This window comes from Trichechus manatus, unplaced genomic scaffold (genome assembly GCF_000243295.1).
Source record: "Trichechus manatus latirostris isolate Lorelei unplaced genomic scaffold, TriManLat1.0 scaffold00015, whole genome shotgun sequence".
NCBI classification, from domain to species: Eukaryota; Metazoa; Chordata; class Mammalia; order Sirenia; family Trichechidae; genus Trichechus; species Trichechus manatus.
This window is the reverse complement of record NW_004443951.1, coordinates 21733861-21752254: the sequence shown is the minus strand read 5'-3', so window position 1 is coordinate 21752254 and position 18394 is coordinate 21733861. Positions and strand designations below refer to the sequence as shown.

The window sequence follows — 18394 nt, the reverse complement described above, 5'->3', positions numbered from 1 at the left end:
GTGGCCAGATTATAGGGATGGGTATAAGTACATGAATTACCTACTGAATAAATTAATTTAAAAATTTTTTAAGGTTAGGGGCAAAAAGAACCACTGCTTTAGAGGGACTGAGACATTAGCAAGCAAGATACAAGCAAAAGCTAGATGAGAAGGAAGCTGGGCAGTGGAATAAGAATGTGAAGACTGCCAGCTGCTAAAAGGAATGAAGGGAAAGGGCAGGAGGAAAGACAGTGCTGGCAAAAAGTCCAATGCAGATAATCCTCCCTCCATCTCTTGCCTGAGGTGATGGGGAACTGAGGCCCAAGCCAGAGAGCTCAATTTATACATATTCAGCTTTATTCTGAATTAATCATCTATCAAGAGTGCAGGTCAAAAGAGTAGAAAAAAATAAAGTAGCCCATCAAAAAAGTTCCCTGGCAAGTGGGATGGAGGGCACAATGTTAGGATCCCCCTTTAGAGAAGGAAATGTTCTCCAGGTCATGGATGCCATTTTTGTCAATGACTCGAACGCTGAAGGTTGGCAGATTCAGGATGAAGCGTTTCTGGAGCTGCAGAGACAGGAAGGAAATCAGTCAACAAATATTTACTGAACACTAAGTAAGTACCAGGCTCTGTTTTAGGCACTGCGGAAAGAAGCAGACAAAAATTTGATTTTGTGGAACTTCTAATCTATTGGAGGCAGTCAGTACTGGGGCACTGACCAAAGCCCAAACCACAGCTGGAAGCTGCTTGGAAGGTAGAGAGCATGAACTGGGAGATGCAGTTGGGAGCCTGTCATCTCAGGTTAGTCATCTGATGAAAGAATGACACAATCCAACGCTTATTTCCCACAGTCTGCTACCAATCAGTCTGGCAAATACAGGCTTCTCTCTCAAAATGTCTTAAGGTAATAAGGTGACTACCCTAGGAATAAGCTTTGGACCAACACAGTACACTCCTAGACCTCAACAGCTTGCTTCAATCGCCCACTCCCATTATAAGGACTAGGTGTGTGTAGCTTGTGTGAAAGGCAAACTGGCCTTACTTGCAATGCTCCCACTGCTCTCATCCTCTCACTCCCTCACTGGACCATGAATTCAAGTTCATCCTTAGGCCAAAAGAGCAGCAAAAGAACGAAAAAGCTGAATGAAACTGCTTTGTGGTCTCTTAATCTCTACTCATACCCATACAGTTGCAGACTCTTAGGAGTAGTCCTAAAACAAGCAGTCTGTGCTCCTGGCCTCATAAACCAAGGCCACTCTCCCCTTCTGCCCAAAGCCTCCAAGTTGCTTTCTATGGCTTCCTGAATTCTCGGGGGGAAGGAAGGGGAGCTTTCTCTCCATATTACAAGGACTCATGCACTGTTAAGGTAGCAGACAGCATGGCAATTCCAGGTGGCACAAGAACACAGCAGGTATAAAGTCTGGGGTAGCAGTGCTTAAAGTGTGGCTCCGGTAACTCCTGCAGCAAAATTACCTGGGACTGCTAGGTTAAAATAGAGATTCTCAGGCACCACCTCAGAACAAATAAGTCAGAATCTCTGCAGGGTGGGGCCAGGAATCTGCTTTTTAAAAATAAATTCCCCAGATGATTCTTAAACATACTAAAATCTGAGAACCACTGGTCTGCATGAATCAGAAAGAAAAGTAATTAAACTGTAAAACTGACACTGATGAGGAGGTGACCCATGAGAACAAAAACAAGCTTGTTAGCCACCAAACCCTACTGCTGGTAGCAAGTTCACATCTGGATAGTAAAGTATTTTTTACACCTTCTGGCAAGGATCAGAAAAATGCAACCAAAAAACTGGAACAATATTGGCAAACAGAGACAACACATTCCTTTCAGGATCCCATGGGAGCTACTCACCTCCTCCAGACATTTCCTAAGAAGCTCCACTGCCCTCTCACGTGAGATAGCTGAAAGAAAACACAGAGGCCAAGCACTCAACGTGCTGTCATTAAGTACAACTCTCCCCTACAACTTTCGATTAAGTTTCAAACTTTTTCAGATCAGTGTGCCATACCAATGGAAAAGGCAAAAAATGCTTATACTTCTAGCTTGGAACAAACTTATTCCATATACAGCTGAGGGTGCCCCAGACCCATTGCTCCCACAGCCACAAGCCATTGCAAATTGATTTGCTACAGAGAAGGGTAAGCATGACGGAATTCTGCCTCCATGGCCAGGGCTTGCCTCTGGAGAAGTCCAGCCGCCTGCTTCTCTTTTTCATAGCCCACCCTCCCCTCTTTAGTCCAGGGCTTAAATCAGTTCCATCTGCTCTAGCCAGCTGCAAATCAGGGAAAGGGAGGACAGGGCCAGAGTTTTAGCCTCACTTCCCCAGCTGGGTCTCAGTTTGACAATGGGAAGAGAATTGATAGGATGAGGCTGAGACTCTCAAACTAGGAGCCAAAAGAACTGTCCACAGGCATGGCAAACTGGAATGACATATCGTGCAGACAAGCTTCAGGGGTGGTTGGTGGTTATTTTGGTGGAAAAATCAGCTGTATTACTGACAGACGCCAAGTCAAATAACAGTCACCAGGAGGCCAGGCTAATTGTTTTCAGGATGTGGGCTGGAGCTCTGGTGGCTGAGGCTGAGTGAGAGGGCAGCACCAAAAAGGAATGAACACACCAGACTTTTACTATATTGACAGGGAAGAATGGAACGTAAGGAGAGAAGTGGTTATCCGTGTTGCATCTACAGCCTGTAAAAACTAACAATCCCAAGTCCTGTTGCCCACAGGGGCTAAAGGTGATGCTGGGACTGGGGGAAGAAGGGAGGATTCAGCACAAAAGTGTCCTTGGGTCTGAAGCTTTGCCAAGCTGACAGATAACTAGACAACCAACTTCTTGGAGGAGTGGGCAGCCAACAGGCAATAAGAATGAAGGGCAGGGCCCAGGTTTGTGGCCTTAAAAAGCTTTGACGTTTAAGTAGAGAAATTCTCAGTTGTCATGCTGGAGACCTGTTCATCTTCACAAGTTCAAAACAAACACCCAAACCACTTGGTTTACTTGCTCAGTCTCTACAGCTAAGATGCCAATAAATATCTGGGCAGGGCAAAATGACTGAAAAACTGACCTCTTGTAACTGAAAAATTGTAGAATCTAATAAAAATGTTTTACTCACTATGACGTCTACTACAGCTCCCCTTTAAAACAAAACAAGACCAAATTCTGGACATATGCAATATCTCCTTGTGTCTGGCAAAAGAGGGCCTTTTTCATCTTTTTAAAGATCTCACTGACCCACAGGAAAGAGCAGCTCTCAGAGGGTACCTATTTGTGCTTCTTAGGATGCATCCTCTATTGAGGCCCTAGCACCCAGCTTCAAGGGTACTGTCCAAAACTGGGAAGCAGCTGAGGGCAGGGCTCTGCTACCACTCCCTACCTACAATGCTGGTACTTACTTGGTGTATAGTATCGGTCCAGGATACTGAGAGTCAGGAAGGCACCATAGCCATGGGCTGCAAAAGGGGCCTTTGCCAAGGCTGCCAGGTAGTCCATGTAGTAGAGTGCTGGACCCTCATGCTCATCGTAGCCAGCCAGGAGGAGGTTGACATGATATGGAGTCTGCAAAGAAAAGACATTGCAAAGTGATGGTCAAAGCAATATCACCAACATCTCTTCCCATAGCAAGTGGGAGTATTCCAACTCTTGATGAATAAGAAAATATTAGCAGCAATGGAATAAATCACTATGAAAGTCAAAATTTAGAGAAATCCAGAGGACCCAGAGTGTGGTAAGAGGGGAAGGGCGGCCGGATTGTTTTCTTTGAACAGAGATCATCTGGAGCACTTTAAAATACACACAAAAAACTGCTTTCTTCTTAAAGCCTATGAACCAGGATGTATTACAAAAGCACTTCAAAGACAAAGCATAGGTAGTCTTGCGTCTTTCCTAATTGTTGAGATCAACAAATACAATTCTGAGAATATCGGGCTACAGACTGAAGAAAGCAGCAGCTCCAACCACATCATCCAACATGAACAGGGAGTCAAGGCATCTGGATCAAAATCTCAAATGGTAAACTGTATGCTCCACTGTTAAAGAAGTCCATAAACACAAAGAAACATGGTAACTCTAGAACCAAAACTTCAGTGAAATGCTAACATTTTTCTAATATAACAAGGCTCTCCTAAGATAACCTAAAAGTAACGTGCATCAACAAGTGAAAATTATAACTTGGATTTATAGGTACTCTTTCTTTGAATTACCTTTAATTAGAATCAAATCACAAGTTACTACAGAGAACGTTGGCTAAGTCAGCCTTGTATTTCATCTCTAAATGGATGATTACTTTTTTCTACACCAGCTTGGCCATTTACCATGTTAAGTTCAGTCTGTCTATGCTCCTGGGCATCAGCGGTGGGACTGTCATTACAGGTGGCTTCCTTTTTCTCTGCAGGATGTGTTTTTCCTCTTGCGTTTGCCACAGTGGGTAGTGAGCAGGCTTTGCCCATGGTTATGTGTCTATCCCTAAACTTATGTATGTGATTAAATGCAAATTAAATGAGACACCCTATTACAGAGCATGAAGTAGTAACAGCTAATGGTCCTGAAAGTGACATTTTACATTCTTTGAACACTGATTAACATGGGCAATTGGAAGCCTGAAGGAACTCATGTTAGAAGAACACATGAAAATATTATGTAGCTGCTTGGATTCCAAGCCAGCTGCACCAAGCAGGAAGAGCTCCTAACATCTCCTAAAGATGACAGAGTAGCCCTAAATTTCAAACAAGTTTCTGACTTGGGGTAAGACAGTGGATAGTCTCAAAGGAATAAGAACTGACCAGTAATAGTCAAGGCTTTTGAGAAAATAATTACCTGCTTATCACACTTCCCAATGGTAGTGTGCTGCAGTCTGCCAGGCTCTGGAATTCCTTCCCTGTTCTGTGTCTACCTACGTAGTCTGACCTTAGGCAAGACACTTAAACCCTTAGAAGCGTCTCTTTTCTTATCTGTAAAACTGATTAATTAACCCTTCCCCTTTCTATCTTCTAGGGAATATGGTGAGAAAAAATAATAGAGGTGAAGCATCCTGAATTCTGGAAGAAAAGATCCTACCTAAATTCCAAGTATATTAGCTATATCCTCATAATCTTCTGACAGCTGAGCATTTAAAAAAAAAAAAAAAAGATTAAATTAGCTAGCTAAATATAAAAAATGTATAACTAATAGCATTTTTAAAAATTCTAATAGTATGTTTTATTTAACTCCAAATATCCAAAATATTTTTTTTTACTGTGCTTTAGGTGAAGGTTTACACTCAAGTTAATTTCTCATACAAAAATTTATACATATATTGTTGTGTGCCACCAGTTGCAATCCCTATAATGTGACAACACACTCCCCCTTTCTACCCTGGGTTTCTTGTGTCCATTCAATCAGTTCCTGTCCCTTCCTGCCTTCTCATCCTGCCTCTGGAAAGCAGCTGCCCATTTGGTCTCGTGTATCTGATTGAACTAAGAAGCACACTCTTTATAAGTATTATTTTATGTTTTATAGTCCAGTCTAATCTTTGTCTGAAGAGTGGGCTTCAGGAATGGTTTTCGTTCTGTGTTAACAGAGCATCCAGGGGCCATGGTTTTGGGGGTTCCTCCAGTCTCAGTCAGACCATTATGTCTGATCTTTTTATATGAATTTGAGTTCTGCACCACACTTTTCTCCTGCTCCATCAGGGACTCTCTGTTGTGTTTCCTGTCAAGGCGGTCACTGGTGGTAGCCAGGCACCATCTAGTTCTTCTGGTCTCAGACTGATGGAGTCTCTGGCTTATGTGGTCCTTTTGTCTCTTGGGCTAATACTTTCCTTGGGTCTTTGGTGTTCTTCATTCTCCTTTGCTCTAAGTGGGTTGGGACCAACTGATGCATCTTAGATGGCTACTCGTAAGCTCTTAAGATCCCAGACACCAATCACCAAAGTGGGACGCAGTACTTTTTCTTGATAAACTTTGTTATGCCAATTGACCTAGATGTTCACCGAAACCATGGTCCCCAGCCCCCAGCCCCTGCTACTCTGTCCCTTGAAGTGTTTGGTTGCGTTCAGGAAACTCCTTAGCTTTTGGTTTAGTCTGGTTATGCTGACTTCCCCTGTATTGTGTGTTGTCCTTCCCTTCACCTAAGATAATTCTTGTCTACTATCTAGTTAGTGAAATTAGTCAGTGGCAAAAGGACAAATATTGTATGAGACCAGTATTATAAGAATTCAAGAAAAGGTTTAAACACAAGAAAACACTCTTTGATGGTTACAAAGGTGGGGAGGGAGGGAGAGGTGAATTCACTAATAGCATTTTTTTAAAGTGTGAAAATAGTACTGCGAAAGCAGGCAGACATAGGATGCTTTGGTGTTCTTAATTAAAATTAGAATAGCAAAAAAAAAAAAAAAAATAGCAAAAGGATTCTAGTCCTACCCCCAAGAGATTTAATAATACACTCCACAGTCTGTTACCTATTAGAAAACAAAAACAAGTGAATCTTTTTGCTAAGAGAATGACTAGTCTACTTTTCTCCACTGGTTAACCATGTTCATCATATTGTTAACCAAAACAATTTTGGAAACTTGCAATGGTATATTAAAGATCCCAAAGAGACTTGACTGGCGCAGGTCAGATATGTGTTGTCTCATATGAGGATCCTGCCCATACTATGTGATTTTTTGCTGCTGTCAAGTCAAGTCGATTCCGACTCATGTCGATCTCATGTGATTAAACTATGTTTAAAACAATTTATAGGATTTAAAAAGCCATCATCAGAAGATTTTGCAGGAAATACTGTTGACAGAATTCCAGAAGCAAGCTGTATTGCTCAATTGGTCTATATAATATCATTTATTTATGCTTAAGCATCTGACACACACACTCACCAAAGTTGGTATTCAGAAGCTACAACACGTGATATAGAAGATAACTCACAAATTATTGTGTGACTTTGAATTACCAACTTTTGCATGTGTGAGATACTTAAGCATAAATAAATGGTGTTATCTAGACTAATTAAATCAATACATCTGTGTAACAACTTGCAGTTTCTGAAATTCTTCTGACAATGCTCCATCAAAGATCTCTGGCTCACACTAGTTTTTTAAAATTTCAAATAAAGTCTTGTGTACTGTCATTCTTTTGCTCCTCTAAGAATTGTGGCATTTAAACTGACAAAGCCACAGTTATGGGTTTCTTGACTTGAATATTCTTGATTCATTAGTGTTTTCTTGGAATAAGATAAATTCCAAGCTATCCAGTTATGTGCTATTCTTAAACATAGCACATAATTGTGTGTGCACAAGGTGTGTCTGTTTAAAGTTTGTTTGGAAAAATATTTAGTATATATAAGACAAACCCATCTATTCAAATGTGTATACCCATTATTAGCTCCATGAAGGCAGACTATGTCTGTTTTGTTCAACTGTGTACAAGCATATACTATGTGCTCAATACATATTTGTTGAATGAATAAATGAGTAATAATAATCATACTAGAAAACATTACAGGTTTTAATACATATGTGGCCAATGCCTAATTACCACACACACAAAAGAGATAAAGCAAATCACTAAACAAATGTCAGAAAGTGTTAGGTCCTACCTCTAACAACTGGTTCAGGTTTAAGTTGGCTGCCAGCATCCCTATGAATACACACATATGGTTGCTTTCTGCTAAGCTCCTGGGTCCTTCTCTTTCTACCTCCCTTTAGATATGGATTGCTTAGTAAAGAGAAGCTTAGGACACAGATCAGGAGTTTGAACCAAATAAAGGGAGACCAATAGCATAAATAAATACCTCAGGAAAAAGCAGCTGGGCCACACTGCAAAGAGTTAGGCCTGAGTTTGAACTCTGCCTCTGATAACAGATGTGTGGCTTTAGAAAAATTAGTCACTTAACCTCTCTGAATTTTGGTCTTCTTATGTAGAACATGAGATAATACCTACTACAAAAGGGTTACGGTGAGGATTCAGAGAGATAGGGCATGTAAACGATAAGTACAGTGCCTAAAACATAGTAAAGGCTCAGTACGCTGTAACTATTATTACTAGGGAAACACAATCATCTATGAAGTTCACAGTGAGAAGCCCAACTGCTGGCACCGAGATATACGATAAATTCCAAATATGTGCCTTCACAAAGGGCTACGGAGGAATGTTTAATAGAAAGTACCTAGCATACTGTCTGACACATGGTAGAAATGCAGGAAATGACAGCTTCCTCCTCTCTCCTTCCCAGGACTCCTTTCAAGACCCCAAAGGTGATGATGTTCACTGTCACAAGCAATCATATTAGACACTTAGAACATATCTGATTCATAGTCAACCCACTCTAGCCCATCTTGAGATTGACATAGACAGATAACTTTATTTTATGTTGTATATAGTGAGATTCCTGGAAGCCTAACCCCAAGTAAAGACCTACACCCAGATTTGGAGAGTAAATGAACATTTATTAAGTACCTTCACACTGTTTCCTATCCTGAATGCTAAGGCTTACTTTCTAGCTATCGTTTCATCAGTTCTCTTCTTTCCCATGATAAATATCACGTGTGAGAATTTGCCGAATTATTCTGGGGAAGTGGGAAAACAAATTGCCAGGAATCCCTCTAACCTTTATAAAGTAATCCTTGTTCTGTGTATGATATAATCTAGCCTGTGGTTGTCTTCACTCTTCTAACTGTTTAGACAGCAAGTCTAGGCAGTAAGACAAAGTTAAGGGGTCTCTGAGGGGAGGAATTCTATCTAGTATGTGTAGGCATCTTCCATACAAAGGCTAAGACTGAATATTATATATCATTTTCCACTAACCAAAACATCCAAATGACCAGCAACTGAATCCAAACATTTAGCTGAGACTCTGCCCATTGGCCTTAAGGATCACCATCAAAGACATGCAGTGCAAATACCAACATACTTAATTTTTAAAGTTGTATGTAACTAATATACAAAGAAAAAATTTTAAATGAACCATCCTGAAACTCAAAAGAATTTTAGCCTTCTGGAAAAAGGTGCCACGAAAATTTTGCCTCTTATGACAAGAGGGGGGGAAAAAACCACACAGACAAATGTGGTACATTTTTCTCACTTAACAAGTTCATGATATAAGCTTATTTTTTAAAGTAGAGAGCTGTAGGTCATTTTGAGATTTCCTCATTTACACAACAGGGATAACAACAGTATCCATCAATATAGGGTTGTGGTATGGTTTAAATAATACATGTAAAGTGCTCAGTGCAATGTCTGTTACATAGTAATAATACAGATTAACTATCACCATCATCACGACCATCATCATTTTTAGGATTTGACTGCATTATTAAATGTTTGACTAGACAAGAAGAAGATCAAGAAGATATACCACAGAGAGCCCATAAAATGATTCATCTTTTTTGGTTGCTAAAAGAGAGAAAATTTAAACCACAGGAATTAGCCAATAAACACAATTGTTATATACTTCTCCCTGGGATTGAAATGAACTTAACCACCTCCGAGCTTTTTTCTAAGCCCTGTGAAATTCAGCTCAGTTCCACTTTGGACTCTTGTACGTTTGGGAATAGGGGGTGTACGTGGCATACATGAAAACTTTCCATAAGTTAGACGGAACATTTCCCTCTCTCCAACTCTTGTGCATTCTCAACTCCTTGTATATTCCCTCTCTTATGAAAAAGAAACACTGTAGTGATTACGAACAGCATGAAATTCTATAAATTTTACAGCTAAAGAGAACAGTTGTGATAAATACACTGAAACAACAAAATCAGCGACAAGAATCTGGGCGGTGACAAGCAGCAGTGTGACATCTGGCGGAAGCCAAACTCACAGCAAGGGGGAGAGAGGTGGGCGTGAGGAAGCATCCTGCCGAGCGTGGACACAGAAAAAAAGCAGAATTGACAGTCTTCCTTTGGAGCTAGGCCAGCCTTTGCCACCTCTAATTGAATAGGACGCTGTCGCTATGAGTGAGGTGCCTTGGAAATGATGCAGTTTCTTTTGCGATGTGCTGCACCTTGGAATGCCAAGTAGTGCGTGAAGCATACTTGCATTCCTGGTGAGTCAGTAATTTGGAAGGAGCTACAGAACCACCAGTGGGACAAAGGAGTTTGCCTAGTAATGACAGTGTTTTAATAAATAGGTTTCTAAATACATTAAACAGACCAGGCTTTGAAGGAACAGTGCCTATTTCTTTCAGTCCAGCTGATTTTCAAAGCTGCCTAAAATTCTACCTCTGGCACTCAGAGTGTTTATAGAGTTAGAAGAGACCTAAGAGCTGGGTGAGTTCACTCATGTTCCTTTCACAAGTGTGAGGAGTCAAGTTCAAAGAGGTGACAGTGACTTGCCCTAAACCACACATAATTAGTGTCAGAGTCTGGACCAGAATTCAGGCTTCCCAATTTCAAGTCTTGTGTGCTTTTCCAGGAAACCATACTGCCTCATAAAATGGAAATTAGTGTGAAAATATGATTTAATATGTAAATGTCAGTTTCACACTCAAATACTTCAGAATGTACTATTTTGCATACCAGCATCTATCGTTCTCTCTTTCATGTATCACATCTCATGTGACCAATAATATTTTACGTTTTAAAAGGTCAGGTTTAATGTTATACAATTATGACTCCTCTATAGGGTCTAAAATTATGCAAGATGTGTAGCAGGTACTCAATAAATATCTGTGAACATACACAGATACTAACAACTTAACCAACTTACTAATGACTAATTTTTCAACTTAGTAAATACAACAAACTAATTGTTATTTTCTTACATTGGTGCTCTGAACTCTGAATCAGGAGCAAGTGTCCAACATACTAACAGAATTTACTAGCTATCTGCTTTGGGTGGGTTTAGTGACATAACTTTAAATTTTCAATTTCAATTTTGCCGTTTTAATTAAAGAAGGACTTTGCACCTACATTTGATTTGCAGTGTTTACCATTTCAAACACCTAAAACAATTTCCGACTGCCCTCGTGACCTCAGTACCTTTTCCAGCTCTAAAACATCATGGGTCCAGGGATGGGGCTGGGGCAGAACTACCAACTTCTAATGCCTAAGTAATATGGAATCATTTGTTCCCCGACTTTAATCCTCTTGGATATATTCCTTTTTAAGGAAATCCACTGTAGATTCAATCTCATTTTCTAATGATACTAATGGCTAACCCTTAAGAATAAAAGCACATAAAAGGTTTCAACCAAATTCCCAGAGAATGCTCTGAGACTACAACACAGGATAACTATGAAATGGGCAGGTGCCTCAACCAACTTCATTTCTGCACTTGGAATGTGAATACATTATAAATTCAATCAGTGCTTATTTAGCATTTATTATGCAAGAAGCACTGTGTCAGGTGATGAAGATGGAAGTTTGGATCTAGAAGGAGCTTACAAGGTAGACGGGGTAGGAAGGATTCCAGAGAGAAAAAACAGCATATGTGAAGGTAAAGAAACACAGAGGAACATGGGATATGTGTACCTGGAGAATCTGGTGCATTTCAGCAGGAAGCAGAGAGGAACTGGGAGGCTAGGAACTAGGAAGACAGGCACTGAGAGGATACTGTCATGGGTCTCCTAAAAATTATGAATTTTGGTATATAAACCAGGGGGAAATTTTGTTATGTAAAGCCAGTGAAGATCTACTACTCCCATCCCCCTGCCAATATAAAGCCTTTCATCGTGTCTCAGACATTAGCTTACTGGTGTCAAGGAACTCTGAGGTCTCAGAATTGATATTATTGGTCCCATTCTCCCCCTGTGCCTCCATCCACATTAAATAGAAGATTTTTACATGGGCAAGTAATACAAACAGACTACTATTTTAGGATGGTCACTGACAGTTATATGGAAGATGGACTGGGATTAGGACAGAGAGAAAGCAGGGAGAATAATTACAAGAGACTACAACAGTCCAGATGGCAGATGATGAGGACCAAGCAAAGGCAGAAACAGTGGGGATGTAGGGGATGATAGGGAATATGAGACATAATGAGGAGGTAGAATTGATAGGACTTAATAACTAGAAGAAGAGAAGAAGTGAGGGAGAAAGAGGACTCTCAGTAAGGAGAAAGGTTGTAGTGCAAATATAAAGAGCTCAATTTGGACCCAGTGAGTTTAAGTAGAGCAGTCCAGAAGGCATCTGGAAGGAAAACAGTATACAGCTGAAGTCATGAGACTGAATAAAGAGACAGCTATTTAGGAGATTTTATTTACACAAACACATCCAATCCCACGCTCATGTGTAGAAGACAGTCAAAGAATAATTACAACACGACACTATGGTAGAGGTACAGCTAGGCTGCCATAAGAGCACGAAGAAGCTGAGGGTGAGGTATGTGTATGGGGAAGTAAGGTAGAGGGAAGTCCAGAGAAAGTTTCCCTGAAACTTGAATCTTAACTATTAGTTAGATTATAGCAATTAAGAGTTAGCTATGTGAAGATGTGGAAGCACACTCAGGGGAGAATGACCAGCAAAGTAGTGAAGTGGGCAAAGGCGGAGAAGGCATGGCAGATTAGGGGAAGTGTAAGCAGTCAGTATAAATGTGAGTAGGAAAGGGATGAGAGGTAGGTTTGGAGAGAAAGCAGAGGTGATGAAACAAGACAGATGAACCACAGAGGCCAATCTCTAAGTCTGTGAAATTCTAAGTGTAAGAGAGCAGTTCTGGGGAGCTAACAAGAAACTGGACTTTTTCTCCCTCAAGCAGGGACTGTTGCCCACTCAAAAACAAACAAAAAAAAAAGCTTGGAGTTGGAAATTGAAAACTGTTTCCTCTTAATCCTGTGACTGAAAAAAAGTATGAGTTTAAACTATCAGAATACTATACTGTATTTAGTTTCACAACAGGGAAGTTAAATTAAAATGACTCCTTGAATTTTCTTCTCTTTTGTTTCAGATACATTTACCTTTTTTGTAGCATTGAAAAAACAAACTAGGATTTAGAATTTCTGAATTCTCACACTAAAATGAGAAAAAAGGAGGCAAGCGTGCCTCAAACCAAGCAAATCTTTGATTTTCTGAAGCCCAAGATGAAATATAAGAAATGCTGCTCTGAAAATGAGACCGTCTAACCAAGTTTTCCTTTTACCTTCCTAAGGTCATTTTCTGAAAGTGTGTTTGTTATTCCTGTTTGATGCTGGAAGATGCCAAGCCAAAATATAATAATTGCCTTTATTTTCCTTTAATAGTGATTAGCTCATGCTCAAATGTTTTTGTTTAATACACTGGCAAAATGGTTGAATTCTTGAACTTCAGCTCAGGAATGTTCTGCATTTACAGCAAACACATTTTACATTTTAAACTTTAAAAGCAAAACACCTTTTAAATTATTACTATTTGAATAAACTATAATTTTAAATCCCATAAGTCATATAAAGATAGGCATGTGCTTTTGTGAAAAAAAGCAATGAAGACCTAACATCAAACCTGGCTTTATCACTTTATGGTTGTATAACCTGGGATAGCCCCCTTAGCCTTGGAGCCTCAAGTGCCCCATCCGTAACGTGAGGGGTATCGCTTGCCTGACAGAGTTGTGAGGAATGAAAGTACTCATCTGTGTTGAAGTTCCTGGAAGAAGGCCTGGTAAACAGTAGGTGCCCAATAAATGTCAACTGAATCTGAATTTTAGGAACAAAAATTTAAATATCATGCATTTTTCAATTTTTTTACAAAACTGGATTTTAAAGTTCTTCCTCAGTAATTCCAAAATTTGTCAATATTACCTCTGTAAAGCCATCACTAACCCCAAGTTTGATTGGTTCTCCCATTAAAGTTGTAACCTTATCGTAATTAAAGTTTCAAAATTTAATGAGCTGAAATGCAACATGGCAAGATGCCTTATTATACCAATTAGTTAACACAGTATTTTTTTCTACATTAATTTTACTTGCTAATCAAAAATACTGCTTTCCCCCAAATAACATCAAAATAAAATTGCTGATTGGCAATGGTAAAACCAACAACACCATGTTTGCAAAAAGGCTACTTGAGTTCTTTTTTCACGAGTTGGCAGTTTCCAGGGAAAATTTTAGACTCCATATACCTTTTAGTTAGTTCTCCAAAAATTCAATTGCAGAAGCCATGTTTTGCACACCACAGGGCATATACTAAGTTGTACATGCTAAGCATACCCATGAATATCTATGAATGGTGAACATTATCAAAGATGATTCATCTTCCTGAATTAATAAATAAGATGGTCTGCTGGAAAAGACTATTTAAGACTACATAGGACTGTATGTATTTTCAGATGTTCATAGCAACTAGATATAGAGTATTTAAGAAAATTCTGGGGAAAAGACTATCTAGGAGCCCTTCTATTAGAACATGGTACTCTCCATTAGTATCCCAGGTCCAACACAAGTTACTCCTACAGCTTCCATGGATGTGGAAGGTCCTCACTGGTCTCCCTGCTTCCTTCAGTCTTTTCCCAAACTCTCTACCAAAGAGCAGTCAATGAGCTAACAAAATCTGACCTGACTGTGCTAACCTCCTCTTGGCCACCAACATAAAATCCAGAGCAGCCCACTGATTTTAGGATAAAGTTTTTTCCATCAGTACTCACAACCTACGTTACGCCGCTAGTTTCCATCTGTTCCCAACTAGAACATGGTAAGAAAACCACTGTGCCTAACCTAACATACTCTCACACATCTCCTTGGCCTTTCCCTTTGCATAAGATACTCTTTTGTTTCATCTTTGCCTTAGTAACAGCTAGTCCTTCAAGGCTCAGGTTAGGTTCTGTGTTCCCAGGGCACCCTGTGCATATGTCACTCTGCAGTGCAACTGACTGCTGACCTATCTGTTTCCCCACCTAAGGCACATGCTGAGCTTTTTAATTCTGTTTCTCAGCACCAAGGACAACGCAGACTGTACACCTGCTGAATAAATGACTATTAGCAGCTATGGAACTTCTCAGATATAGGAAACCATACATATTGGGAGGCATCAGGAAGAGAAGTGTGGAATTCTGGTGGATCATTTCTGTCTACAAAGATTCAGAGATTATTATATTCTTCCCCTTCCATTCTAGTTAATCCTATTTGTTGTAGTGTCTACATTCAAAAGTGACGGTAAATGTAAACTTTTATTTTTCCTTGCTGTTATTGTTGTTAGGTGCTATCAAGTCAGTTCCGACTCATAGCGACCCTGCGTACAACAGAACGAAATGTTGCCCAGTCCTGCGCCATCCTCACAATCACTGCTGTGTTTGAGCCCACTGTTGCAGTCACTGTGTCAATCCATCTCTTTGAGGGTCTTCCTCTTTTTCGCTAACCCTCTACTAAGCATGATGAACTTCTCTAGGAACTGGTCCCACCTGATAACATGTCTGAAGTACATGAGATGAAGTCTTGCCATTCTCATTTCTAAGGAGCATCCTGGCTGTACTTCAAGACAGATTTGTTTGTTCTTCTGGCAGTCCATGGTATATTCAATATTCTTCGCCAACACCATAATTCAAATGCATCAATTCTTCCATGGTCTTCCTTATTCATTCTCCAACACTTGCATATGAGGCAACTGAAAATACCACAGCTTGGGTCAGGCACATCTTAGTCTTCAAAATGACATCTTTGCTTTTTAACACTTGAAAGAGGTCCTCTGCAGTAGATTTGCCCAATACGTCATTTGATTTGTCTGCTGCTTCCATGGGACTTGACTTGTGGATCCAAGTAAAATGAAATCCTTGACAACGTCAATATTTTCTCCATTATTTTTCCTTAACTTTTAAAAAAAATGTGTTATGCTTTCCTACTCTCTTGTCCTTCATTTTAATTTTCTTAATTCTTTTTGTGAAATAACGCATACACGTAACAGTACCAAAAAAATACATGTACAGCTTAATGAATAAAGTGAACACACACGTAACTACCTCCCAGGTCACGAAATAGAACACTGTCAACCCTTCCTCCCCCCAAGTCCCTCCCCACTACCCTTCATTTTGTTATTATTTTTTTACCCTTCATTTTAGATGATTGCTTTTTGGGAGACAGAAAAGAAAATCTCATGGGACTTTTGGGATTAACTCTAAATACATACCCCTGCATGCTCCTGGGCCAGAGTAGGTAAAAAGAGGCACCAAGGATGCCAGGGTATGTGTGCGTGTAAGGGTACACCCACACCTATGCCCACCCAGGCTGGGGCACTGGTCTAAAGCAATCTTGAAAGGTGGGGGTAAATCTGCATTTCTGATAGTAAACATTTTCAAAATAACAACATGTTCTTACTAAACAGACACGGCACTCTGCTGCTTCAGGCTTAAACCAAACCTTAACTAGGAAACCATCATTTGTAAGACCGAAGTTTCAAAATAATATAAATCTAGAACAATTACCTATGTTGCTTCACACCCATTGTGGATAGGAAGGATGCTTCAAGTGAAAAGTTAGCATTATGGGGTTGCACAATTCCAGCCATCCAACCAGAACAGGGTTTCTCTGTGCTCACAGCAAGCATCCAACCGGGTAGCACATATATGCTCTCTGAGTGAGAAAGCAACACCTTCTCACATATAAGCCCCTGGAGAGAGAAGGGAATGGGAGGGGGGGAGCTTACACCTGCAAGCTCCTAACTCTTATCGACACTAGGGCTGGGAAAAACAGCACATATTTTTAAAAAAAAAAAAGAGAGAGAAAAAAAGGTTTCCTAATAAAGGCATAACTTTCAAGGAAGGATCTTCTTAAGCCATTTTTTTCTAAGATTAGTTAGAGTAATGATTCAACAGTTATGGTCTTTGTCTTCTTAACTGATTTAGTCAAGCCCCATGATTGCATAAGCAAACTGCTTAAAACGGCAGCTGTCAAAATTCTTATTCCTCTTGGTAGAAAAACACTGTAAGCAAAAAATGCTGTCATGTTAATTAACGCATCTCAACTTCAAGGCACATCTGTCCCTGGGCCTTTGGATAATCAAAATGACCACTAAAAATAGAACAGCAGTATATCCCCTGGGACAGACATGAACCACTCCCAATCCTAAGAGATTCCTGTGAGATTTTACCAGTATCGCTAAAAAAGCATCTAAATGTAGCTATATGTTTTCAATTTTTACTTTATGTCCTGTTAAGGATAGGAGACATATAACTTTCGGCCATAGTGAAAATCTTTAGTTGGGTGACCCGCTAACTAGTAGGGAAGAAGGATGCTCTCCAGTTCTAAAAGGACTGATGCTTGCACTCAAAGTCTAGGAGTTTCATGACAAACAACTTGTTTTTTTTTTTTTTCAATTTCCCCATCACCAAAAGTAAGCCAGCTCTGTCTGTCAAGATGCCCAGGCTGTGCGGCAGCAGTGTCAAAGGCTGCCATTTGCTCCAAGGCACTGCCATCTGCAGCAGCACAACATTTTGTCTCCGGAAAATAAATACATCTGCCTTTGCCAGTGTCCTCCCACTGTGCCGCCCATCTGGAGCAGGTAAGCTGGAAGGCAAGCCTGGGCATGGGTGAGACAGGGGCAAGCAGGGGAGAGGAGGCCTCAAGGGAGACGGCACATGGAGGAAGAAGGCAGTGCTACGCCATGTCACATCCTGCTAACCATATTTGCCAAAAAGCAAGTGAAATTACCCGTTAGTGACATTTTAATCACATGTAACAAATGGGTGATTGTGTTTAAGGGACAAGACCTGCAAAGTCAAGGTTTCACCTGGGCCATCTGTTCACAAGGTCATATGACCTCAATGATACAATAAAAGATACAGATGATGTCTTTGTACCAGCCACTAAAGGCACAAGGAAAATAACTCTAGTGGTCAGAATAAAAGGCTCAAAGCACCAGAATTCTTCTAGAACACCCTGCCTGCCTATTATTAACCAGACCAAACACACTCAAATTCAACCCAGAGTGCTAGGACAAGCCACAGTCATTTACACTTGAAATTGTTTCCTATATATTCTTTCTCTTAAACTGAAAATATAAATCCAAGTCTGGCTATGATGTTGACATCAGATCTTTAAATCATGCTATTTGTGGGCTAGAAAAAACCATAAAAATCATTTAATCAAATTCTCTCTTTCTCCCACAGTTTTTCAACTAGCTCATCACAGATCTAGTGCTAAACCTCCTGGAGCAAGACTCTTTCAACTATACTACTAGTTTTCAAACTCTAGGGTGACAGGGGCAGTGGAGCCACCTTTTCAAATAAGTTTTACATGAAATCCTCATACATAACATGGATAAAAGCTGTGATGATCTACATAAAGCGGAGCTAAAGTTTCATCACACTGGTCTTCCCTGGTGAGTTTCTTGAAGCAGCTTCATGGAATAAAATCTGAAAATCACTACACCAGGGTGGATGATATTTTTCCAACTTATTATTTCTACTTTTACTTGCTAAGCATTTATAAGAATAACCCTATGTCTTAGTCATCTAGTGCTGCTATAACAGAAATACCACAAGTGGATGGCTTTAACAAAGAGAAATTTATTCTCTCACAGTCTAGTAGGCTA

General features: G+C 40.1%; 1 protein-coding gene across 1 annotated transcript in view; it reads right to left on the bottom strand.

Annotated features, from left to right (window-relative positions):
* Nucleotides 1-314: 314 nt before the first annotated feature.
* The window catches only part of PSMB2 (proteasome 20S subunit beta 2), a 30027-nt gene continuing 11947 nt past the window's right edge, over nt 315-18394 (bottom strand). The window contains exons 4-6 of the mRNA XM_004371953.2: nt 3390-3552; nt 1849-1898; nt 315-548 (exon numbers count right to left, since the gene is read on the bottom strand). Coding sequence (XP_004372010.1) covers nt 441-548; nt 1849-1898; nt 3390-3552 — 321 coding nt within the window. The 3' untranslated portion in view covers nt 315-440. The remainder of the gene's footprint in view (nt 549-1848; nt 1899-3389; nt 3553-18394) is intronic.